At 38.6% G+C, this 26444-nt stretch overlaps 1 protein-coding gene and 1 long non-coding RNA gene across 6 annotated transcripts; one reads left to right on the forward strand and one right to left on the reverse strand.

Moving 5' to 3' along the window:
- Positions 1 to 5813: 5813 nt before the first annotated feature.
- LOC148033898 (uncharacterized) lies at positions 5814 to 10179 on the reverse strand. Of its 2 annotated transcripts, XR_015691389.1 has the most exons (5): positions 9934 to 10179; positions 9621 to 9757; positions 9339 to 9403; positions 9001 to 9238; positions 5814 to 5949 (listed from the first exon to the last, which is right to left on the reverse strand). It is a non-coding gene; the product is annotated as an uncharacterized LOC148033898 (long non-coding RNA). The 2 variants fall into 2 exon arrangements; XR_015691388.1 differs by having other exon boundaries at positions 9621 to 10179.
- A 313-nt stretch (positions 10180 to 10492) lies between these two features.
- On the forward strand, positions 10493 to 24595 carry LOC148033899 (E3 ubiquitin-protein ligase RING1-like). Of its 4 annotated transcripts, none has more exons than XM_087681890.1 (3): positions 10493 to 13078; positions 13345 to 17951; positions 23524 to 24065. In XM_087681890.1, exon 1 carries the CDS (start codon positions 11206 to 11208, stop codon positions 12463 to 12465), a length of 1260 nt encoding a protein of 419 aa, XP_087538016.1. In that variant the 5' UTR covers positions 10493 to 11205; the 3' UTR covers positions 12466 to 13078; positions 13345 to 17951; positions 23524 to 24065. The 4 variants fall into 4 exon arrangements, with proteins under 4 accessions (XP_087538016.1, XP_087538017.1, XP_087538015.1 ...); XM_087681891.1 differs by having other exon boundaries at positions 10493 to 12912; XM_087681889.1 differs by lacking the exon at positions 23524 to 24065 and adding an exon at positions 24112 to 24595 and having other exon boundaries at positions 10493 to 13612.
- The last annotated feature ends 1849 nt before the right edge of the window (positions 24596 to 26444 follow it).

Consider the following 26444-nt stretch of genomic DNA (forward strand, 5'->3'; position numbering starts at 1 on the left):
TTCTATCTTCCTCATACCTAAAGGTGAATTCCCCTCTAACAAGAATGCATTATATAAAAAATACTTGAAGAAAAAAAATGTGCAAGAGACATAAGGATCTAGATTCTTGTAAGTAATTTCACATGTGTTCTTTAGAATACATCACACTTTTATATCTTCTTCTAAAGAGAATATGACTGATCATAGGAAAGTGATATCTTGAGTGCATTTGTTCTCATAACTCATTCTTTGGTAAGGAGTCAAGGTGAAGTCACAATTTCTAAAATGTTTTGATGATATTGATTGGCCACACTTCAGCCCTACAATTATACTATTCATGGATAATATCATAAAGAAGATGCAATGTAACCCACCTAACTTGTTTACATATCCATTTACATTTCCAGAAAATCCAATGGATACCATCCTCTTCAAACACATGCTTCCCTATTTGATTGAGAAAAATCCCTTAACACTATGCTCTTGGAATATATGCTTCCATGCTTGATTGAGCTAGCAGGTTTTTACGGGGAAGTCTAGGAGTTTGTTAGAGAACATCCATTTCACCCTCTAGCAATGGACAACTGGATTGATATTTAATGTTTGTAATAAATATGTTTATTTTCTTTGCATATATAGTAGTTCATTGACTTGCAAATGCATTTGTGGATTTAGTACATTTTTTGTAGTTTTTGTAGTAAGTTTATGCAATACAATGTGAAATATATAAGTATATTAGAATATTGGATTATTGAAGTTTGGAGTTTAAAATGAAAATTTCTTGAAAGTAATAACAACCATAAGTAATAAAGCAATATGGAGCTATATTTTACGGAGATTGTGAAGCAATTGCATGCAAGGGTCTATTATAAATAACTGCATAACTTCAATCCATATGTAAGCCGTATCAAATGAGGAAGAGAGAGAGTAATATGTAAGCATAAGTAGATGTGTTTGTAGTTTGCTCATGTGTGCATAATTAAAGTACTAATACATCAAGATGTAATTATAAAATATGTGCAAAGAAGGGAGAGAGGGGGATGTGAATGTATATATAGTGTGATATCTCATATGTATGCATAATTGAACCATTAACATTGTGATAATATTATCAAAGATAAGTACATAAGCTTAATCTAGTGATTGTAAATAAATTAAGGAGAGAAAATGACTAATGCATTGTTAGAGAGAGAGAGAGAGAGAGAGAGAGAGAGATGTGTAAGTGTAAGAAGTGTATCTAGTTTTGCTCATATGTGCACAATTGAAATACTAATACATCATGATGTAATTATAACATATATGCAAATAATTAAGAGAGGGGGATGTGAATGTGTACAAAGTGTGATATTGCTTGTGTATATGTAATTCAACTATAACATTAGGATAATATTATGAAAAATAAGCACATAAGCTTAATGTAGTTATGAGAACTACTAATCTATTGAGAGAGAGAGAGAGAGAGAGAGAGAGAGAGAGAGAGAGAGAGAGAGTGTGTGTGTGTGTGTGTGTGTGTGTGTGTTATTGAGGGGGATGAAGAGAGGAAGATGCATGTTGTGGGTCTCTAAGATATGTGTGTGTGTGTGTGTGTGTGTGTGTGTGTGAGAGAGAGAGAGAGAGAGAGAGAGAGAGAGATGAATCCATTGTGGTTCTAATGAGGAGGAGAGTAAGATCTGGTGGTGTAGTGGTGGTGCTAGTGCTAGTGCTAGTAATGTTATTGATGGGAGTGAGATGTTAGTGGTTGGTCTCCCCAACATATAAGAAGAGAGAGAATAAAATTGGTTGTAGTTCTAATGAGGAGGGGGAGAGTAAAATGTTGTGGTGGTGCTAGTGGTGGTGGTGGTGGTGGTGGCAATGGAGGAGCAACATTAGTGCTTAATATATGCCAAAAGAAAAAGAGGACTAAGTCGACTGTGTGGAATAAAATTCGAGGTTGCCAAAAAAAGCTCACTCCAAAATCTCACTTCTCGCACGCACTTGAGAGAGCTATCAATCCATTGAAATTAAAGTTCTAAAAACACCGAGTGACTACCCAAGCATTCACATTATGTGAGAGAGAGAGACGTATTTAGGATTTAAGAGAAGTGTTTGTTATAACACATGCCATAATTTGATGTGAGACATTATGATACAATGTGGATTGATCTCATGCATAAGAGAGAGAGAGAGAGAGAGAGAGAGAGAGAGAGAGAGAGAGAGAGAGAGAGAGAGAGAGAGAGGGAGAGGGAGATAAACATGGAGAATGAGTAAGTGACAAAGATTTATATATATACATACATATGTGTATGTGTGTGTGAGGGGGAGAGAGAGAGAGAATGTAGAGTGAGAGGGAGAAATTGCATGTATATCCATAAATTAAGAGAGAGTAAAGACATGGAGTAATTCGTAAGAGAGAGAGGGGGAGAGAGAGAAAGAGAGAGAGGTGTGGGCAGTGGTATTCCATTCTTCTGGGGTGATCGCATGAATGAATCCACGTTACATGCTAGAGAGAGAGAAATCGTTTACACGAAATGGAGTGTTATTTAATCGAGCGTGCTAGAATGAGAAAAAGAGAATATACACATAGAGGGAGAAATTGTGTGAGAGAGAGAGAGAGAGAGAGGTACATAGAGTGAAGGTAGTGGTGGCAATCGTGGAGGTGGTGGGTATAATGATAGTGGTGGTGGAGGTGGCGATAGTGGTGGCGGTGACAGAGATGGTGGTAGTGGAGGTAGCCATGGTGGTGGTGGCGGTAGTGGCAGCAACGACAACAGGGCAGTGGTGGTAGAGAAAGCTGTTGTGGTGATGGTCAAAAAAATCAAGGGGTGGAATAAGTGGACTATGTGAAACAAGAAATGGAGGTTGCCCAGAAAAGCTCACTCAAAAATCTCGCTTCTCACACGCACTCCTCATTATCTCTATGCCGAGAACATAGCGTAGCTCTCCCAAATCCTTCATCTCAAATTTAGTCTTGAGGAGACCATATTGTCAATCTTTGTCTCACTATCACCCACAATGATCAAATCATCTATATATATAGTAATGACCACAATACCTACCTCGCTCTTATATACATAACGTGAGTGATCAACATGTGCTTTGCAAAATCCAATGTTGACAAGGTATTCTGCAATCTTGTCATGCCATGGTGCTTGCTTCATCCCATACAAGGCCTTACAAAGCTTGCATATTACATAATTTGGATGACTCTCATTTACGTAACTAGGTGGCTACTCCACATAAACTTCTTCTTACAACTCCACCCTACAAGAAGGAATTCTTTACATCCATTTGATGCATGATTCAACCCTTTGATGCATCCATTGCTATGATAGTCCTTACAGTGGCCATGTTAGCCACTAAAGCAAAAGTCTCCTCATAATCAATACCATGAGTTTGTGCATATACTTTAGCAACAATCTGTAATGTCTTAAAGCGCTCAATAGATCCATCATGCTTGACCTTGTAAGCCCATTTTTGCAACCCATAGCTTTATTGCCTTCAAGTAAATGCACCAATTTCCATGTGCCATTATGTGGTCACTAAGTGTGAATCCGCCAAGGAAAGAAGAGGTGGTATAATGAATGTGTCATAATCAAGGATGGACTACATGGGTATAGTTCAATTGTAGAATCATTGGCATATCCTAATGTCAATCACCTAACAAGCTAATGAATAATATCTTGCCACATCACCAAGGCGCATAGCAAATGCCACCTCATGTAGAGCTTAACATCTCAACATGTGAGCATACTACACCAAGATGCATTAAATGATTTTTTTTTCTAATTTGTTTGTTATGAAATAAAAATTTGCTATATATTTATTTATCCACCAAATGTATTGGATAATAGAGCCCAAAAATAACTAAACGTTATTGAGTTAGAAGTTGTTGGTAAGTGGAAAAGTATCAATATCTCTTTTATATGAATGAAATTTGGACTTTGAGCTAATGTTTATGTAGAAGGTGCATATGTTTCATATATTGAAAGACCTCTTTTTGTAAAGACTTTACCAATTATATGATAACAAAGAGAATACAATTCCTTACATTGTGTCTTAATCGTGTATTTGAGAGTTTCCCTCACTATAATGCATTAATATTGCTCATGAAGGGTTTTATAGAATGTATTTTCTATCAAACTATCTCTTATCTATATGAATCAAAAAATCTAATAGTTGTAAGTGACTATCTAAATGTCATTATGTATACCATGATACTTGCTCTTTGATAACACGTTAAAATCAACAAAAGAAAAACAATCTTAACCTTGTGCTCACCATGGATGCAAAAGTAAGAGAAGGAGAAGAAAAAAGAAGACGAAAAGCAAATAAAGAAAAAAGAAGAGGGAGAGTACACACATTGTGGAATGGTTTTCTACTTTTGAAAATCAAGTTGCATCACTATATTAGCGTCATTAAATAGGATTGGTTTTAACAATACTTATATTTGTTGGAAAATTAATGTTGGTGTTTTCTCCATCTCTAATAGTCACAATTCCAAGTTTTAAACCCTTGTGAATATGAGAGAGAGAGAATGCAATTTAACTTGAGAGAGTATCTAAAAAAAGTGTTCTTGAAGTTTGAGAATTTGAGAGGATCTCTCAACCTTTAAGTGTTAAAAAAACATTACTCTAAATCCTATTAAGAATAATGACATAATGAACCTTTAAGTGGTGCTTCTACATAGTCTCTTCAAAAAGGCTTTCAAAAATGTGAAATACTTATCAAAGGACTACAAATAGCTACAGAGACTCCTGAGGGCTAGGCAAGGCTACAATCTTCAATTGAAGTGAAACTTGGTGAGTAGGAAGAACAATATATGTACTACAAATAAGTTCTTTAAGGCAATTCGGTTTTGATTTTTAGCATTTGAGGTCATTTTGGTCTCCATTTTAGACCTACAAGTGATCCCGATAACAGTTTTGGGATATATTGCAATTTTGACTATGCTAGTCATTTATAAATACACAATTGTAGATTTTAAATATGTAAGGTTTTAAGTGTTTGCTAGTTTTCTAGGTGTCTATGCTAATACTTGAGGAGAAGAACCTTGGCTTGGATTCCTCTTCTTCTCAAAGAGCAAGAACAAGTCTGAACAAGTGTTTTACTCTATTAGTAGAGGGATGATATCTTTGATTTTGCAGACTTGGTTTCTATGCTAATACTTGAGAGAAGGACCTTGGCTTAGATTCCTCTTATTCTTAGAGCAAGAACAAGTTTAAATAAGTGTTTTACTCTACTAGTAGAGGTAGAGATCATGACAAAGACCAAGATGCTAGACATGGTCAAAGTTACGATGCACAACAAAATAGAGAATGACAGTTTTGAGAAAGGGAAAGTCAAAGAGAGCAAGTTGGAGATTCTAACAAGCAATAGAATTTTGGTAATAGCAAGGAGTGCTAACATTATCGTAAGAAAGGTCACATTTCTAAGAACTACTTCAAAAAAAAGGCTGAAACTAGAAATGGAAAAAGGTAGCAAGATAATTGCTGCAAAGCGAAACATGTGGCAAATCTAGCAAATCAAATCTTAATCATAAACAAAGAATTTTGTGGAAAAATCTAATAAATCAAATATCTCAACTATTAAAAACAAACAACATTGTAATACATAAGAGAATTTGAATAACTCAATAGATTGAGAAAGAAAAGAAAAAAACGCACGATTGGGCCTAACCTCCCCAATGGCAAAAGCCATGATTTGCCATCCTTAATTGTATATTATAGTTTTACATGGATATTTACATGCATATCTTACATATAATTACAAAGAAAGTACGAATATCAATTGAAATACAGAGTTTTAAGAGTCAAGAGGTATCCTGTAACATGCTGTAGTTGTTGCAAAAAAAATTTGTGCTCTGAATCTTGACGTTTTGACGTCACCATCGCATTTGAAGCATGCCAAAACCCCTATAACGACTCTTGAAGCTCTGAATTCCGATTTTGGATGAGGGAGAAACGAAAAAAACTAAGTTTTCACCCTGTTTTCCTATTTTACGCGCAATCCTGTTACTTTTATAAAGAAAGCTAGAAAATCCTTCTAAACTTAACCATATTAAGAAAATAATAAGTATTCCATAAAGAAAGTCTATTTCAATAAAAGTATATCTTAAATCTCATATTCTAAAATAATTTATATTTAAAAAAATAAATTAATAGTACTAAGGATAATGATCTAATTATTACTAAAGAAGTTTAAACTTATAACTTACAAATAGAGTAATAATTTTAATAATAAAATTTATGCTTGGACTTACGCTAACGCCCAATGCTACCTAAAGCCACTGTTGCCTACTCTACACATTAATTAAAGCATTCATAATTATTTATAAATAAAATAAACAAACAATAGTGAATACCTAGCAGTCTTTAGCTACAAAATAAATAAATAGGTTGAATCTCTATCCTAACCTTAAATTAATACGAGTGCACTCTAAACTCATAAACATCCATTAATTTAAATATGTATTTTGCAGAATCACCCGCTGTGGAGTCACCCACGTGCACGTTAAATTAACATGACACCCAAAAAGGACAAGCGTCCCCATCAACTTCTCGCACAAGGAATCCACCTTGTGTACAAGCCCCAGCAAATAAATATAGTTTTACGAAATCCACCACAAAACCTCACGGAATCTACTGTGAAATAAAAAACTCATGGAATCCACCGTGGTCTCACAGAATCCATCGTGGAATATGCCTCTTAGCATCAATAATTATGTATCTAGTAGCAAAAATAATGATGACAAAAATGGATGGTTGTTTGTTATACAACACTTTATGAATACTATGATTGTTGATAGTTCATCAAAGAATGATATATGGTATGTAGACTTAGATACCTCTAACCACATGACTTCTCGTGGAGAGTAGTTTAGAGAGATGTGCAATCTAGAGTCTCTAGGCTATGTGGAGACATGGGATGATACAACTCATCCCATTACTCATGCTGGAAATGTTTCTTGAGTATGTAGGATGGTAAAACTAAGTACTTGACCGATGTATTGTGTGTACCAAATATTACAAAAAACTTAGTTTCTGTTGGTTAGATGATAAAATATGAATTACAGGTTTGGTTCACATCTAATGGTTTTTGTGTAAAAGATCTCAAAAATGATTGTAGGTTGATTGCAAAAGGAAAATGTGATAACATATTATTTATTCTTAATGTAAGTCTGCCTAAAATGGATGTTATCATGTTTGCACAAGGTTCAGGTGTTGTGGCTAATATTGAAATTCGGCATAAGAGAATTGGTCATGTGAATATGCAGCAACCGAAAGATACATAGTCAAAACAGATTGTGGATGGATTGCCCAAGTTCATAGTTGATGGGATGCATAAAGTATGTGAAGCATGTCAATTTGGAAAGCAAGCAAGGTATGTATGTTCACATTAAAAGTATGTATGCAAGAAGCCACTTGAATTGATACATTCTAATATGTGTAGGGTCCTACAAAAAGTGTAACTTTGAGTGGTTGTAAGTACTATATTTCCTTTATTAATGATCATATTAGCAAAGTATGGGTTTACTTTATGCTTAAGAAAAGTGAGGTGTTCACTCACTTTAAAAGCTTTAAGGCTTTGGTTGAGAAGGAGACAAGCTTGCATGTTAAATGCTTTAGATCGAATGGAGGGGGAGAATTTCTCTCCAATGAGTTTTCTAAATTTTTGCAGAAAAATGGTAAATAGAGGTAGTATACATGTAGATAACTCTATAGCAAAATGGAGTTGCTCAGTAGAAAAATAGGCATATTGCAGATGTGGCTTATGCGTTGATGTTGGAAAGAAACTTGCCTTATTATTATTGGACTGATGAACCAATTGCTACTATTGTATACATTATGAACAAGACACCCATCACTACTATACATAGTATGATACCTAAAGAGAACTTTACATGAAGAAAACAAAATATGTCCCATCTAAAAGTATTTGGATGTATTGTTTATGTGTATATTATTGATGAATTGCATAATAAGTTGGATCCCAAAGTAGAAAAATATATGTATGTGGGATATTGTCTTGAGCAAAAGGGATATAGATGTTATAACTCTATTACATGTGAACTAAGAGTTAGCTGGTATATGGTTTTTGATGAAATGAGTAGCTGGTATACTAATGTGCATAATGCACTTGTGGTTGATGAGTATTAGAGTGTAGCTATGCACAAAAAACAAGTTAGCAATCACAGACATTGAGTGGGCCACAAGAGTCTCCTAATCATGGTCATGTTCATAGACCTTGGAGTGATAGATTGAGGTCATAGGTTACTCCATCAAGTACATCACATATGTCAACAAAGGCAAAGAGAAAGTTGGGGACTCACCTATTGTGACATATGTATCATCAAGTTTCTTTCATGTTGATGTTGACTTAGATGGCTCAGGACATAGCTTGGATAAGGAGTTTGGGATTCCATCCACTAAAATACCTGGTCTGCAGCAAATCATAAGAGGATACTAAAGCACTTGGTAGTGATCCAGGTCTATGCAATTTCAAGTAGAGTAAGAAAGCCAATGCAATGATTGACATATGATAGCTATGTAGCTCATCACTATGCATACATAGCTAAGGTTGTGCATGATATGAAACCCACTTTTTTTGAGGATATAGTGGGTAATGAGTACTGGGATTGTGCTATGGATGAAGAAATGGTTGTACGTTTGGAATTTTATCATAATGAATAATGGTTCCATTTTCTTTAAAATGCCATTAAGTAAGGGAGTAAATGTTAGCTATAGAGTCAACATTTGATTGAGTTTGTGTGAGAAAACTAGGTATCTTGTAAGGTGTGGCCTTATTTTGGTTGGTTGAGAAAACCTCTTTTGTGAGCACTAACGAAGTCAAATTTTGTGAAAACACTACTAATGTTAGCTGTAAAATCAATATTTGATTGCGATTTGTGATAGAAAGTTGGCTACTTGGTAAGGTGTGGCCTTATTTTGGTTGGTATGAATTGTGAGCACTAACAAAGTCAAATTATGTGAAAACATTACTATTTCAAAGAACATGGAAATTTTGTGGAGAGAAGAAGTTTACATTTCAAAAAGTAGTTGGTTGAGATGATCGAGGAGGCTTTTAAGTCATAACTAGCAAGGGTGCGACTCCATTGTGTTTTATCTTTCCGGATGCTCTACGTTGGACTAATGATCTTTGAAGGATCTTTTGAATTTCTTGAGAGAGAGCAAACTTGGATTAAGAGATGCTCTACATTGGACTAAGGATCTTGGAAGGATCTTTCGAATTTTTTCTTGAGAGAGAGCAAACTTGGATTAAGCTACAAAATACACCATAGTGGATCAATTTATTATAGTCACATAAAAAGATTGTCAAAATCTAGGGAAAATCATGGAGGATGAAGGTTTGAGATGGGCTACCTCATAATAATTTTTAAGGGTTGGTGGTGGGGTTGAATAAAATGTGATGCACCCATAGAAAGATGCTTGTGGAACACAAAAAGGGACAACATATAGGTAAAGATGTAATATATGTTAAATGAAACAAATACAAATAATGATATATTAAAATAAAAAAATAAATATTGTATTGTAATACACATTGAAAATGGTATTCATGAATAATCAATGTTTAATGGCAAATGAATTGCAAAATTATTAAAAAAAGCTTCAAAATTTAAAGAGAAAGGCTTAAAACTTTACAATGTATAAAAGTTTTTGTTACAGAAAAGTGAAAACACAAATACATGTGATTTGATTCAAAAATCCCATCAAAGCTTTCGAGTTGAAGGTTTTTGTATCTTGGACAAAAATGTGTGCTGAACTAGTTGAAAGTATAGCTGAAAGAGAGAGAAAATTAGAATGAACAAACTTATGTTACTTTAGAAAATACATTTAATAGTATAATAAAAATTCGATTAACAAAAGTTATATTTGAATAATAAAAATAAAAATAAAAAAGAATGTGTGCCAATGGGGTTGTGGCGTAGTGGATCGTGTGTGGGTTGAGTTCTACCCATGTGTGAGCTCATCAATCCCTACATCCGGCATTCCCTACGACACAAATCTATTTGCGTCCAAAGTAAAAAAGAATGTTATTGTGATACATTGAAAGAGGAACAAATATGTATTATAGCAAAAAATAAAAATAGGTAAAATTCGAAAAATAAATATTAATTGAGAATAATTAAAATTAAGGATAATATTATTATACTGTATATTATAGAAAAAAGAGAAATAATTAAAATAACAAAATGAAACATGGTATTGTATTTGTATTGTAATAAATAAAATTAAAATAAAACTAAAAAGAATATTATACTATAGTACATTGAAAAAGGGACAAATATATATTATAGAAAAAAGAGAAATAATTAAAATAACAAAATGAAACATGGTATTGTATTTGTATTGTAATAATTAAAATTAAAATTAAAATAAAACTAAAAAGAATATTATACTGTAGTACATTGAAAAAGGGACAAATATATATTAAAACAAAAACAACAAAAGGAAGAGAAAATCAGAAGAAGCGAAGGGTGTGTATGCGATGGCGTGTCGTGACTCGTCTGCGGTATTCGTAAGTATGGCGGAGAATTGGATACGGAGACGGAATGGCCTCGAGATACGCCATCGTCCTGGGAGAGTGGTGGGGGAGACCCGTCGCCTTGCTTCTCCCTCTCACGCGCTTTGATCGCCCTCCGATGACTCGTGAGAGCGGCCCTCCACCCCTTCCTGGAAGGCGCTCGCCCGCAGTACATCTGACTCGCATCAAGAAATTGAAGCCCCCGCCCCCGTTTTCTCGCTTTCCTTCCTCCTGGTCTAATCCTTCTGCGCGTACGCGAAGCTTCGCTTGTCTCATGCCTCACGTTATCTCTTGCCCTCCCTCTCTGCGTCCGATATAATCCTCTGGGTATGGCTTGTATTACTTGAAGCATCCCTCTTTGCGTGTAAGAGAGATACAGTATTCGCGCGCGCGCGCTTGCGCAAGGTTCTTTTCTAACAGCCTGTGTAGATTCCCTTCTCCATTCCTCTCGCCTGATTGAGCTTCCTCTACAATGGCTTTCCTGCTTTTCATCTGTTTATTCTCTTAAACCTGTGCTTTCCATCTCGCCTTGATTGACCTTCTGTTCTTGTTCTGCGTTCTCCACACTTCCACATTCTGTGTCCGATCCAATCTTTTGCACATCTTGGACAGCCTGTGTTTCAATCCAGCCATTTTGCACATCTACGAGAGCCTTTACTTTAATCCAATCTTGCATTCAACAGGCACCGTCTTGTTGCTGTGATGAATACTACTGGAGGCTTCTGGTGCCATCTCTGTCGCTCCACAGTGACTCCCCCCCCGGGTTCAGACATGCTCTGCCCTAACTGCAGTGAGGGCTTCCTTGAGCAAATGGAAGGGCAAACGCCAGGCACCGGTCTGGACTTGTTGCGTGCCCTAATGATTGCGGGATACCCGGTGGGAGATGATTCTGATCCATGGAGGAGTGCGGCATCACCTAGCCGCAGAGACTTTGCCAGCAGGCGCTTCCACAGGAGAATGAGTCCTGATCGGACTACGCGGTCGTCTGCATTCCAACTGCTGGAGCTTATGTCCTTCTTGAGCTCTTCCCCTGCCGTAAGGGAATCTGATCCTCACCTCGGCATCGAGACAAGGAGGGACCGTGACCACATGCGGGACATGAGAAGGCTTCATAGAATTCTTTCGAGACAGGGTGTTTTTGAGGATGAAGAATCACACAGGGGTGTGGAGAGTTCTCTCAATACTGGGGAGTTTGTATTTGGCACTGGCCTTGATGCTTTCCTCCAACATTTAGCAGAGCGTGATGGCACAGGGCATGGTTCAGCTCCAGCCTCTCGGACTGCTGTGGAGGCCATGCCTGTGCTCAAGTTTACGAATAAAGGCTCCGAGTCAGATGGCATCCATTGTGCTGTATGCAAAGAGGCATTCGTGGCAGGGGGTGAAGTGCGCGAGATGCCATGCAAGCACATCTATCATTCTGAGTGCATCCTTCCTTGGCTAGCACTTCACAGTTCCTGCCCCATTTGCAGGCATGAAATGCCTGCAGAAGCATCCCCACAAAGCACCTCACGAGCTTTTCAGAGGACCACACGTCCATGGAGGGTGATGGCTGAGGATGAAGAGCACAGTGGTGGAGAGTTTGGCTTGGCTATCCTTGGCGATATGGGTTTTGGGGTGCACGTTCGGCACATTACAGTTTTTCCTTCTAGCCACAGGCGTTATAACCCTAATCCTGAGGGTGGGCCAGCTGTTCTTAATTCAGTATCTGCTGATGCTGGAACGCTGTCCCCAATTTTGGTCTCATCAAGTGCTGACGATGATAGCCAAAGTACACCTCAGAGGGACCTTTCTGATTTTCAAGCTGCCGCACATGCAAGTGATGATACAAGTTTAACTCGAAGATACAGAGATAATCACAATGGAAGCTGTAACTTTTTCAGCAGGATGTTTCGGCACAGAACTTCCTCACATCGTTCACAGGGTCACTCAAGTGTGCAGCCAGGAAGGAGATGCTGGTTTTAACTAGTACCCAGCATAGAGACTGCAACAAGAACCAATCTGAGCTAGTCTCAGGCCCAGGGTTTTCAACCCTGCTAAACAGTCTTCTCATGCATGGTTTATTGTTTTATGAACATGGTTCTTTGAAGCCAAAAGTTTAAGATTAAGTTACCGTTGTGCCATTAATGTACAGGGTAAGGCCCACTTTTGAGACTATTTGAGTATAACGTTCAGCATGCATGACCTTTTGCGGGGGACAGGAGGGGGGTAGGGTCTTGGGTGATTTCCAGTTATCTTCCTTGCAGAGTTGTTGGAGTCTTATGAGAAAGTTCACTAATTTTACACTCATTCATGATGTCTATCAAGGTCAACCTGAACTTTATACTGGAGCATGGGCATAATAGCCAATTGACCAGATAATGGTTCCGGTATTGGATGGATGACGGTTTTAACACATTGTAGTTGCTGCAGGTAGATCTGATGACTGCTCACAGTCTATGCAGCTGCCTTAGGCTTCTTCTTATACTGAAATGTCTTAACTGTTTGCAACGGTGTTACTTCCAAGGCTTCGAGTGGGTGCTTAGTGGAATGCGATCTTTACTCAGGATAATCAATATGAGTTTTCTGTGTCAGACATGTATGTGCTTAAGCATGCATTTTGTATTGGAGAATGGACAAGTTAGTTAGAGGGTGGTTCTTGTACTGAATGTATCACAGTTCTGACTGCACGCTCTCGTTCCATGCATAGGTGTTTTTGAGAAGATTGCTGATTTTTTGAACTGTTGTTACTTCCAGTGCTTTGACTGTCAAGTGGATGGTTAGATTACAGTATTTTCTACTCAGCAGTAATAAATCCATCCATTATATATTAACAAGAGGCTTTTCTTGGTGTACATGTGGCAGAAGGATGGACAACTGCAGTCAATTGTGAGCTGCGTACATATGGCAGAAAGAATGATGAGCACCACAGCCTGCTGTGAGTATGAGAGGGGTGTGGATGAGTTTGAGGATAAGGGTGTTGGAGCTGCGGCCATCAAGCAGTGTGTGTATGGTCTGCCAAAATGAATGAAAAAAAGATTCGAGCTGATTGATAGCAGTTGCACAAACTGTCATGCTGTGTAAAACAAGATGATGGTGACTCGATGAGATTGTCGTGGTATTTGTATTGGGGGTAATCAGCAAACTCATCATCCTTTTTATTTTTCATACTGAGTTGTGAGGAGCTATTCGAGGTGGATTAAGATGGATTGAAGATCTGTTTCAGATAGGATAGTTAGGTGGCTTTGTCGGTCCGAAGCGCTGGGAAGAGTTTGGGCTCTTGGAGTTGAATCTAATACAAATATCTATTTAACTGTTGTGAATAAAACCCTCACTTAGCTTCGAGGAGAGGTTGCCAACATGGGGTGATGTATGGAGTGCAAGCTAGAGCAACTAGAGCTATCAGTCATCCTAGATCCTTTGGACGAAGAGTTTAGTACAATGGACTCACATCACAACTCTCCACCAACTGGCAATGAGAGGGCCAGCATTGTTTTGAGTGTCTACACTGTTAAGTGCTTATAGAGGATCAAAACAAGCTAGGTGGAAGCACTCACCTACTTCTACTCATGTTTTTGATACTTCCAACCCTCATCCATGGGGTGCTTTAGATGACCTTGAGCATTTCCAACCATCTAACCATTTGACGAGTCTTCTCTCTCCCACAGGAGGAATAGGTGGTGATGGCGAAGAAATTAGCCATTCCAAAGTTCAATGGCAAGTGAGATGTGATGTACATTTACGTGGAGGAGGGAGACAGTGACCTTGCATTGGTGTTGCAAATGGAGGGATTTGAGATTCTTTATGTTTAGAAGAGTCTTCAAGAGAGTGGCTGTATTATGGTGGGAGTTGCACCTAAGATCACATGTAGTGAGCACTTTGGCCAAGATGTATTCAGCCATTCTCCAACACTTTACTTTGATGGACTACAAATTGTAGCATCTAAGGGAGTGGAAGTTCTTTATGTAGAAACAAGAGTAGGATGTGGACACTTCACCAGCTTCACGAAATTCTTATCGATGTATCCCTTTCTCTTATTGAGGATTGGATTGTTTCGAAGTTTTTGGAGAATTGGCACACCACCATTTTGATTGATGTGGAGTTGCACATACTTTCACTCATCTTAACCTAGTATTTTCTGCATGTGCCTCACCCTTCACACCTAGCAGTACTAGTAACTCAAGATTCAAATCTACCTATCCCTCAATATTTGAGAAGATAGTGGGGGTGTTTCCCTTGGAGAAGAGTAACTTTGTTTGGCATAGGCATAGATTGAGAGACACCCAACATTAGGCTATAACTTAAGAGTGCTACTCTAATAGACATCTCCTAGAAAAGGCCTACCTACACTGTGAAATAGAGACCACGCTAATGTGGGCTCTTTCTGGTGAAACAATTGTTGCTCTAGATGATGTTGGCTTTTGAAACCCAGACCTACTTGAGTAGCTTCTTGTCCATGTGACCGAATGAGATGCATGCTTGATTCTAGCGAAAATGTGGGCCACTTTTCTTCTTATGCCTTTGAACATGAATGCTTGCAAAGGGGTTATGGAGTATTGAGAATCAACTAGCATAGTATCTTCAATCTCTCTCAATGTGCACATAAGGTTTTTTTTCTCCATTTTAGCCTTTATTGTCGAATAAGAGGCAGAAGTTTCATGATCAACACATCTCCATGGAAACCCATGGTGGGTGCCTACTTTCTTGATGTGGTCGAGCTTGCTTGACCATTTTTATCACCATGCGACTCTCATAGTTCTTTGCCTGGTATGGAAGCTCAACCAAGCGGATTAGTGCAAACTATGCGGTAGTGATCTAGTTAACCGGTGTGGTCTTGGGAGATACACAAAAAGTATAGCTAAATACAAATAATAGACACGCTTCTGGGATATATTCAGTATGCTGACTACAAATAGGATGTAGACATGCGTAATGCATGGATTTTGGCTCAGATTCAAGGATCTCATAGTCAGTCATGGATGTGCTGGTCTGGTCTTTGTAGTTAGAGATTGATTGTTGATGCTTGTTTAGGATGCCTTTGTAGTTTGGCCGTGTTGGCCTTTGTAGTCTGCTAGCTTGTTCAGTATATTGCCATATGTCTCTTGAAATTAGCCTTTGTTTTTATGCGCCTTGGCTCTTGGATAATGCATACATCCCTACTGTCAAGCGGAGGTATTGCTAGAACACCTCGTGAAACAGCCCGCGTCAGCACGGGTTGTTTATATCGATTGCCTGCATGCGAAGCCGTTTCCATGCGTAGGAATAGTAGTCCCGCTCAGCCCACCAATACTGTGGGTGAGGAAACAAGAGGCATTTGATGTTATGGTCTCGAGGAAGTGGGCGTTCCTCCATCGCTTGCAAGAAGGCAGTTGTTTGTGTCGAAGGACCCCTCGAGTGCGATTAAGCAGCTGTAGAGCAAAGGGAGAGATATAGATGCAGTTGTGGGTAGCACACACAGATAAGAGATATAGATGCAGTTGTGGGTAGCACACACACACAGTCTGCGGCGCCTAGAAAGAGACCGCGCCAGCATGGACTCTTTCGAGGGGCATTGTGAGGGTTGTCGCGAGAGGGCTGCAGATGGCCCCCTCGTTCTCTCTCGTCCTATTTGGTGAAGAGGTGGTCTAACATAACTAAGAGGTGTAGGTGACTTTCAGGGGTTGCGTCTGACTGATTTGCTAGCTGGGGTTTTGACTCCATAAGTTCATGGCAAGGACCGACCACATGCTGCACAGGAGGCTTCATAGGTGCATTCATGGGTCACAAGGAACTTTAGATACAAGACTGATAGTAAAAGGACCTGCATATAGTTAATAAACAAATTTTCCTAGTTAGCAAGTAGGAATTTTCATGTTCAAACTAGTTTTTAATTTTACTACACAGAAATGAAGCTATAACTAGTAAAATGACTCTTACTTAGTAAATGTATGAGTTTTTTTTAGTTACCATGTAGGAAGTTTTGGATATAAACTAGTATTTTAATTTTACTTAATAAATGTATACAAAGCCAATAAAATAAAATGTCTCTATAGCAAAGGAAACAAATGTTTTTTAATCGTACAAAACAATAATGTTTATATAACCAAGCTATGAAATTAACACTTGTTGCAAGCATGTTATGCCAGGGTGTTGTGCCTCAACCTATGTTACCAAGTATAGGAGAGTTATTAGTGTAGCTTATGTTTCATTCTCCTCTTTCATGTTTTTCATCTAGAGCACACTATTTCATGTATAGGTAATGATGAATAAGCTTTCATTGTAGCCATTGTTTGCACTAAACATACTTTTGTAATGCAATGATGAGATTCTATAGAGTTGTAGTGTTGCTGTAGGTAATATGGAGATTTTATTATGGTAACATTAGAAACATGTAAAACTATTAAGACACAAAGTTGTCAATTCAATTCTTTCAAATCCATCTATTCATATTCTCATGCATGGTTCATGTTTCATATCTCGATAATCATCCATTAATTGCATGCACTTTCATTTATCAAAATTGTGCATGTACATGGTATGTATTGCAAGAGATATATTTTATACGAATTGGCAAATGTACAACTTAGGTGAGAAGCTTGATCTTTGCAAGGCATAAAACTTTTAAATGCAAGACACACATGCACATGATTTCAATCCATCATTTCTTTGCATGTGGATGATTAAATATGCATGTGTATGCATGTTATCCTTCTTTAATGACACGCGTTTTCATGCTTGCACAAAACTTAACCTCATAAATGAGCCTATTCAATGTTATCAAATGTAATAGGTTTACTAAATTAACTCGCTCTGTCACACACACACACACACAGATTTTTAAAGGATATACCATTACATAAAATTTGTATTTGTGTGTGCGTGTGTGTGTGAAGGCAAACAGAAAAGGAAAACTTACTTATTTGTGTAATTATGTGTGTTTATGTGAAGGCAAACAAAAAAGGAAAACTTACTAATTTATGTAATGGTATATCCTTTAAAAATGTGTGACGTGTGTGTTGTGTTAACCAAAAACTTCTAAAGGAACAAGGTTGCACATGCATGTGCTAGAGCATTGTCCCTTTTTTTAAAAAAAATTGCGTATTTAGAAAAGGTTCATGTTTTGCATGTTTTTTCAACTACTATATCATTTAGAGAAATGGCACAAATCTATCACAATCGCAGCTAGATTGACCAACAATTTTAGCTTTACAAGATAGGAGGTTTGGATAACATCCTTGCAAGGTCTATCATAAGAGGTTGAAAACATTTTGGATTACTCACTATTCTAGCAACATAGATGAACCTTCTCTTTTAGGAAGCTATCATAAAATGAGACAAGACCTCATTAGGGTAAGGGGGCCGATAAAATGACAGCCCCTGATTTAGTGACAATTTATTGTTGCACAGGAGTGCCAATGAAAGGACACTATCACTTTTTTTTCCCCTGAAACTGATGATGTGTTATTCACTGATTGGAGGCCATCACCATGTATGTTGAGATATCGAGCTCCACTCGTGATACGCCAGGGTGACCGTTGAGTACTTATGTCACCGACTTGTCAGTTGCAGACGCGGTTGGTACACCGCCGATGAATAATAGCTACATGATAGCTATCCTTATCTACTCTAGTTCGTGGCTCAGTTAGTATGCCACCTTAGTTAGTTGAGTTTGGTTTGAGACCCATACATAGGGTTCTTCTATTTCTTTGTACTTGAGTTCTTTTGGCTTACACAACTAAGAAGAGGAAAACTGTTTTCAGCCTCCACCCTTGTGTGTCTTCCCCCATTGTGCAAGCAAGAAAGCTTCAAGCGAGACTCCTTCCTTCTCTCCCACAATCTTGACATGGTATCAGAGCCTTGTTCGTGGTAAGGAGCTCAAGAAAGCAAGCCAAGCTCGCGGTGGTCTGGTAAGAGGAGCAGTGTTGCTTTCATTTTCTGTTTTGGGAGCAGATCTCTGCAGGTAGCACAGCCGGAAATTGCAGGAGTGCATTGTCTCAGGTTGAGACGCCCTTCGCGGTGAAGCAAGAGGGCAGTATATGCTGCGGGAGAGGGCTTGGCGACCTTGTTTTTTTTATTTGAGGCCATTTCGGGGCCTGTTTTGCAGACGGAAGTTTTCTGCACGCACTCAGGAAAAGGCTCAGTTTTATGCTGTGCAGCCACTGTTCTACAGGTCGGTGAAAAGTTACTGTAGAAATTGCATCATATGCTTGTGCGCAGAGACATTGGGAGTTTCAGAATCATCCTTGGTTCCTGTTTATGCAAAATCGTCACTAGGAAGTGACTGTGTGGTCAAATACCACTTTTGCCAGTTTTGCAGATTTTCCCTTGTGAGGGTGAAGCTGTGTTTTTTTGCAGTAACAGAATTTCTTGCAGTATTCTGTGATGGCGTCTGATTCTCTTTCACAGATTGTCACTGAAAAGCTTGACAAGAACAACTTCCAGGCATGGAAGTTTAGAATGACGAATTTCCTTATGGGAAAAGGATATTGGGAATTTGTTGCAGGAAATGAAGAAGAACCAGTTCTTCCTGATGTTCCCAATCAACAGCAAATGCAGGCATTAAAAGCATGGCATGAGAGAGCCAGGAAAGTTATGTACTGGCTGTCTATCAGCATTTCAGACTCTATGATTGTGCATATTCAGGATGCAAGTACGCCAAAGGAGGCATGGGATACTCTGTCAAAAATGTATAGCACAAATACACAAGCCAGGAAAATGCAGCTCAAGCAAGAGTTGCATAATGTGCAAAGAGAAAATATGAGCATCAATGACTACCACATGAAGGTGAAGAAGATTGCAGATGCACTTGCTTCCATTGGGTCGCCAGTGGAAGATGATGATTTAGTTTCCGTGACCTTGAATGGTCTAGGAAAGGATTATGCACAGTTTCGAACATCCATTTCCGTTTGTGAAAGATTTCCTGACTTTGAGGAGTTGATTGCTCTTCTAATTTCTGAGGAGCAGAGAAATGGTGGTGCATCTTCTTCAGGAGGAACTTCAAAAGAAGCTGTCTTCTACTCAAATGCTGGAAGAGGTAGAGGCAGAGGTAGAGGAGGCCGATTTGGAGGCCATGGTAGAAATCAGAATATGCAGCAAACTCAAGAAAATCAGTCCTATGGAGGAGGACGTGGTAACTCTAGAGGCAGGGGGAGCCAAAGAGGTCGTGGTAGATGGCAAAGAGGCCAAAATGCAAACAGTAATGTTGAATGCTACTATTGTGGTAAAATGGGTCATATGGCTAAAGACTGCTACAAAAAGCAGAATGACATCATGAATGGAAAACTGCAACAAGGAAATTATGCATCTTCTAGTAGACAGGGTGATGACAGAAATGAGCATCTGTTTATGGTGCAGCACATGAACAATTCTGTGACAAGTGCAGAAGAAAGCAACGATGTATGGTATGTTGACTCAGGTGCGTCAAACCACATGACAGGTCATGCAGAATGGATGGAGGATGCAAGAAAAATGGAAAAACCAGGATTTGTGGAGACTGGTGATGATACTGCACATCCTATTGTGCAGATTGGAAAAATACCTTTGTCTATGCAGGATGGGAAAAAGAAATACCTCTCCGATGTATTTCATGTTCCGAATATCACCAAGAATCTGGTTTCTGTTGGTCAAATGGTTGAGCAGGGCTTGCAGGTCAGATTTAATCCTCATGGATGCTTTGTTGAGGATATGAAAAATAAAGGTCGCTTGATAGCAAAAGGAAAGAAGAAGGGCAGAATGTTTACATTGGATGCAGACATGTCTGAATTGAGTGCAGCAATGTTTGCACATGGGACCGGTGTAGTTGCAGATATTGATATCTGGCATAAACGCATTGGTCATGTTAATGTACAGCGACTTAAATCAATGCAGGCTCAAAATATTGTTGCAGGATTGCCAAAATTCAAGGTTGCAGAAATGCATAAGGTATGTGAAGCCTGTCAGTTTGGAAAACAGGCAAGAAAACCATTTCCTAGACATGTTCAAGAGAGTGAGAAGCCATTGGAATTAATCCACTCTGATGTGTGGACTACTAAAGCTGCATCTCTTGGAGGCTGTCATTATTTTGTCACTTTTATTGATGACTATAGCAGAAAAGTTTGGGTGTATTTTATGAAAAAGAAAAGTGAAGTTTTTGGGCATTTCAAAACCCTTAAAGCTATGGCTAAAAAAGAAACAGGTCTGCAAATAAAATGCCTAAGGTCAAATGGAGGGGGAGAGTACCTCTCAAATGAGTTTGCAAAGTTCTTGCAGGAGCATGGCATAAAGCAGCAATATTCATGCAGTTATACCCCACAACAAAATGGAATTGCAGAAAGGAAAAACAGGCATATTGGAGAGGTATCTCGTGCCATGCTCAATGAAAAAGACTTGCCAGATTTTTATTGGGCTGAAGCAGTTGCTACAGCAGTCTACATAATGAACAGGACTCCCACTGCAGCAATACATGGAATGACTCCAGAGGAGAGGTATACTGGTAGGAAACCAGATATTTCTCATTTGAAAATTTTTGGTTGCATTGCCTATGTACATGTGCCAGATGAGCTGAGATCCAAGTTGGATCCAAAAGCTGAGAAGTGCATCTTTATTGGTTACTCTCTGCAGCAAAAAGGGTATAGATGCTATAACCCTTCTACTCGTAAGTTTACAGTGAGCAGAGATGTTGTTTTTGATGAGATGAGTAGCTGGTATAAACCAGTAAATGTGATTGATGATGTAGATGCACAAAATGGTAATGCTGCACAGAATTCACAGCAGCAGTCACAAAATATTAGTGGACCTGGAGCGTCCTCTAGCAATGGTTCACATTCTTCGCCATGGACAGGCAGATTGAGATCAGGAGAATCTTCTCAAAGCAATGCAGATAGTGGTATGCAGGTATCACGAAAAGGAAAAGAGAAGGTTGATCAGCCCATGTTTGATGTGAATGCAGGTCACTCTTATGTGGATGGTGAATCCAGTGGCTCAGAACAGAGCATTGATGATGAGTTGGGTATCCCTTCTATTGTTACACCTGGAGTAAGGAAGACCAGGGATGTTTTGAGAGCACCTGGGAGTGAACCTACTTTGCGCAGGTCTACGAGAGCTAAGTATCCTGTGGATAGGCTGAAATATGATGGATTTACAGCCATTCACTATGCATATATGGTCAAAGTGATACAGGAACTAGAACCCACATCTTTTGAGCAAGCCATGGGAAAAGAAAAATGGGAGAAAGCCATGGATGAAGAAATGGATGCCTTGGAAGCAAATGCTACATGGGAGTTAGTACCTTTGCCTAAAGGTAAGAATGCAATTGGCTGTAAGTGGGTTTATAAGGTGAAGCACAATGCAGATGGTTCTGTGAACAGATACAAGGCAAGATTAGTAGTCAAGGGGTATGCACAAACATAAGGCATTGACTATGAAGAAACATTCAGTCCAGTTGCAAGGATGGCAATAGTAAGAGCAGTCATTGCTATGGCTGCATCAAAGGGATGGTCTTTACATCAGATGGATGTAAAGAATGCCTTCTTGCATGGTGATTTGCAAGAAGAGGTCTATATGGAGCAGCCACCAGGTTATGTGCATGCTGTTCATCCTGAGTTTGTTTGCAGGTTGAAGAAAGCCTTGTATGGCTTGAAGCAAGCACCTAGAGCATGGTCTGACAAGATAGGACAGTATCTTGTCACTATTGGCTTTCAGATTTCCAAGGCAGATTTCTCACTTTATGTGAGAAAAACAGAGAAAGGTATTATGCTACTTGTCATTTATGTTGATGATTTGATTATGACAGGTGACAGTGATGAAGATATCCTTCATGTGAAAATGCTATTGAAGCAGAAGTTTGAGATGAAGGATTTGGGAGAGCTGCGTTATTTCTTGGGCATTGAGGTGATTAGATCACCAAGTGGGATACAGCTCTTGCAGAGGCAGTATGGATTGGACATGCTGTCCAAATATGGGATGACAGGCTGTAAGCCTATTTCAGTTCCTCTGGAGCAGAATGTGAAGCTGAGCACAGATGCAGGTGAGCTTCTAGAAGACCCTACTATGTACAGACGCATAGTAGGAAGTTTGATTTATATGACTATTACCAGGCCAGATTTGAGCTATGTTGTTGGATTGGTAAGTCAGTTTATGCAGGCTCCAAGGAAACCGCATTTGGATGCGGCTAGACGCATACTCAGGTATGTGAAGTCCACATTGCAGTATGGACTATTTTATGAGACTGGGGTTCAGATACAGTTGCATGGATACACTGATGCTGATTGGGCTGGTAGCATTTCTGATAGACGATCTACCAGTGGATATGTGTTCTCTTTCGGGAGTGCTGCAGTCACTTGGAGCAGCAAGAAACAGCCTACAGTTGCCTTGTCGAGCACAGAGGCGGAGTACAGGGGTGCAGCAATGGCTGCATGTGAGGTAGCTTGGTTGCATAAGCTACTTTATGATATGCATCAGTCTACAGATGGGCCAGTTGTCATTTATTGTGACAACATGAGTAGTATACACTTGGCAAATAACCCAGTCTATCATGCTAGAACAAAGCACATTGAGGTGCATTATCACTATGTGCGAGAGAGGGTTTTACTAGGTCTTATTGATCTAGTTTATGTCAGCACAGAGGATCAGGTAGCTGACATATTCACGAAGGCATTGGGCGCAGAGAAGCTGCGCAAGTTCAGAGACCTGCTTGGTGTGCAGGAATTGGGATTGAGCTCGAGGGGGAGTGTTGAGATATCGAGCTCCACTCGTGATACGCCAGGGTGACCGTTGAGTACTTATGTCACCGACTTGTCAGTTGCAGACGCGGTTGGTACACCGCCGATGAATAATAGCTACATGATAGCTATCCTTATCTACTCTAGTTCGTGGCTCAGTTAGTATGCCACCTTAGTTAGTTGAGTTTGGTTTGAGACCCATACATAGGGTTCTTCTATTTCTTTGTACTTGAGTTCTTTTGGCTTACACAACTAAGAAGAGGAAAACTGTTTTCAGCCTCCACCCTTGTGTGTCTTCCCCCATTGTGCAAGCAAGAAAGCTTCAAGCGAGACTCCTTCCTTCTCTCCCACAATCTTGACAATGTAGGCTATGCATAAGCTTTATCCAAAATTTTAATCGAAAGTAAGTTTTAACCTATGAAGCCATGTTAACAGGTAAAATTCTATAGTCGATGGATTCAAAGAGATCGAGAGGGGGTCTCGTAGCTATCACTAAACTGGTCCTTTTACCCTATAAGTTGGCCAATCAAATCATACGTATTGTTTTCACTACCCATACATACATGGAAATATACTTGCTATAGAATCCCATAAATTCATCCAATGTTTGTCCATAAATGATGAGTTGGCACTTTTAGTTGCTTTATTGATTTTGTGTTGGTAATTAAACTTAGGAAATTCTCATGCACTTATCTCTATTCTATCCTAATATGAAATGGTTCTTTTTTGGCAATAATTGAAGACGTGACTTGATTATTAGAAAGATTAACTTAATTACATCGCTATCACTACAATGACTTTTGGATATAACTAGAAAGCTACATTACTAAAAAACATTATAGAAATTCCCTTTGGATATAAGAGAAAACTTTGTTAAATCAATAAATGTTTCTCATATTTTAGACATTCCAAGCTTTGTTTGCATGGAGCTTATAAATATTTGTTGATTGTGAAGCTTGAAGCATAAGAGCCAGTGTGCTAGCGTGCCAAACCACTTATGAGCCTATGCTCCAAGATGACACCCAGTCCATCTGAAACCTAATTGCCCTTCCACTTGTACCAAGGGGTTGCATGACAATCAAAGTCACTATGCAATTGGCCATATCATCAAGCACCCATATGGATGTCACTTCCCTCAAAATTATAAGAGGTAATTGCACTCTTCCACTTTAACCAAGAGTAGGTGCTCATCAATGACATTTGGTCCCCCTCCAATCAGTTCACTAACCTATATGCTAATTCACATGAAGGAACACCTAGTCACTACAACCTTCCAAACTAAATTGAAAACAATCAAGTGAGTTAGCAACAATGTAATATTATAAGATGAGGCCCAAACTCCTTACCCTGGACTTTGGACCTACACTTCTAATGATCATTGAAGATACAAAGTGCAAGCATGTCAAAGTAGAGGTACAATACTAAACATAGTCTTAGCACAAGAAAGGGGGGCAAGATGAGCATAGAAGGAAGAAGAAAGAATATGTGAAAAATAAAAAATGTTGATTAAAAGAGAAATCCAAGAAAAGAGCACACTCTTAGTGTACATGATGCAAAAGGTCGTCTAGGAAGAGCTCATCAAGTACCTTGGTACAAGCTTTCTGTGAGAAAGGAGAAGCTGAAGAGAGATGTACAAAGGGGGAAAGTATGCTCGATGAAGTTGTTGCCTTGCACTATGGTTCAATACATTTTTTAGATTTTCATGGTGCAAAGAGATGAGAAAGAGATCCAACTAAGGACCAATATCAATGATTGATATTGAGACATTGTTGATATACATGTCATATGAGAAATATGCCATTGAATAAGATAGATTTAGTCCCATTTCCTAGTCATCAAGCTCAAGTGGATCTTACAGTATCTCCATGGCTTGAAATAAGGTAGTTGTTATAGTTGTTGGTGATTCTCTCCATGGCCTAATATAAGCTAGCTGCAACAATTGTTGGGTCCTGTCTCAGAAAGTCATACAATTGCTATCTCAAGGCTCCTTTGCACATGCACACCATTGCTATGATTCGAGGTAATCCTTGCTTGCTTGGATCATGCCTTCTTCCTTTAACAACTTGCTTCCTACTCAAAAGTCTACAACGATAGACATAATTACTAGGAGATATTGTTTGTACGCGTGATCAATTTTGGCAAAGAGAAACGATTTAAAGTTGCTGATAGTGTACTTACCAATAAGAATGATGCACCACATGTCCATCACTTATGTACACTTGCATCTCCCCTTAGAATGCACTAAAAACACCTCAATAAACGTAAGGGAAGGAATAGAAGTGCTTTTTCCAATGCATAGTCCTCGACAAGAAGTATCATAACTATCATTGACTTGACAACATGAAGGGTGCCTACACCAAACTCTCATAGATTGGTAGCCTTGAAAGCATATTTGCAAACTTATAAAACCATTTTGAAAGCAACATTTTAAAATGTAGAGATTATGTAAAAATTCAACCTCTTTCATTTTTCCACATTATGATGGCAAATCCCCTCTTAAGCAACAGTTGGATGTTGATGGATCTATTTGGCCATTGCTAAAAAGACAAAAAGTTTGAAATTATGAGGAGTTGCTTCTAGTATTGAACATAGTCTCTTGGATTGGCTTGATTTGCTACTATTTAGGTTGATAGATAGAAATCGTGATGAAGCTTTGAAATGCTTTGGGAAAATTTTAGAGAAAACCTCTTTCCAGATGTAGTGACCTCATTGTCTACAAAAGTCATACCTTCGTGGCTGCACATATCTTTGTAACCATATCTTTGTGGTTGCACATATCAAACTTACAAAAGGTGATTAGGAGGATAAACTCAAAGGAAGTTGAACCCCAAACAAACTGTGTGTGTCTACTGAGGAGTCTACCTGCACAACTTAAAAAAAATATTTGTAAAGAGAGATACAATCATGTGTGTGTGTGTGTGTGTGTCTCAAGTGTACACTTTGAGTAAGAGCATGTGCCTTACACATGTGAATAGCTCTCAATAATAAGCAATTATAAACTCCTAGAATGAAGATTTTGTGGAAAAAAGAGAAATCTAATCCTATAATAAAATGAAGATTTAGAAAAAGAAAATTATCATCCTACCGTTAGCCAAAAAACGTTATAGTTTCCCTCATTTACATTTCGGATTACTCACTATTCTAGTAATATAGATGAATATTTTCTTTTAGGAAACTATTATAAGATGAGACAAGACCTCATTATAAGTTGGCCAATCAAATCATGCGTATTGTTTTTGCTACCCATACATACATGGAAATATACTTGCCATAGAATCCTATAAATTC

This window comes from Lygodium microphyllum, chromosome 7 (assembly GCF_053477565.2).
Source record: "Lygodium microphyllum isolate KBCC chromosome 7, Lygodium_microphyllum_v1.1.10, whole genome shotgun sequence".
In the NCBI taxonomy this organism is placed as follows: Eukaryota; Viridiplantae; Streptophyta; class Polypodiopsida; order Schizaeales; family Lygodiaceae; genus Lygodium; species Lygodium microphyllum.

Bases quoted from the DNA above. Each gene is read 5' to 3' on its own strand.
- LOC148033899 (XM_087681889.1), top strand. From the start codon at position 11,206: ATGAATACTACTGGAGGCTTCTGGTGCCATCTCTGTCGCTCCACAGTG.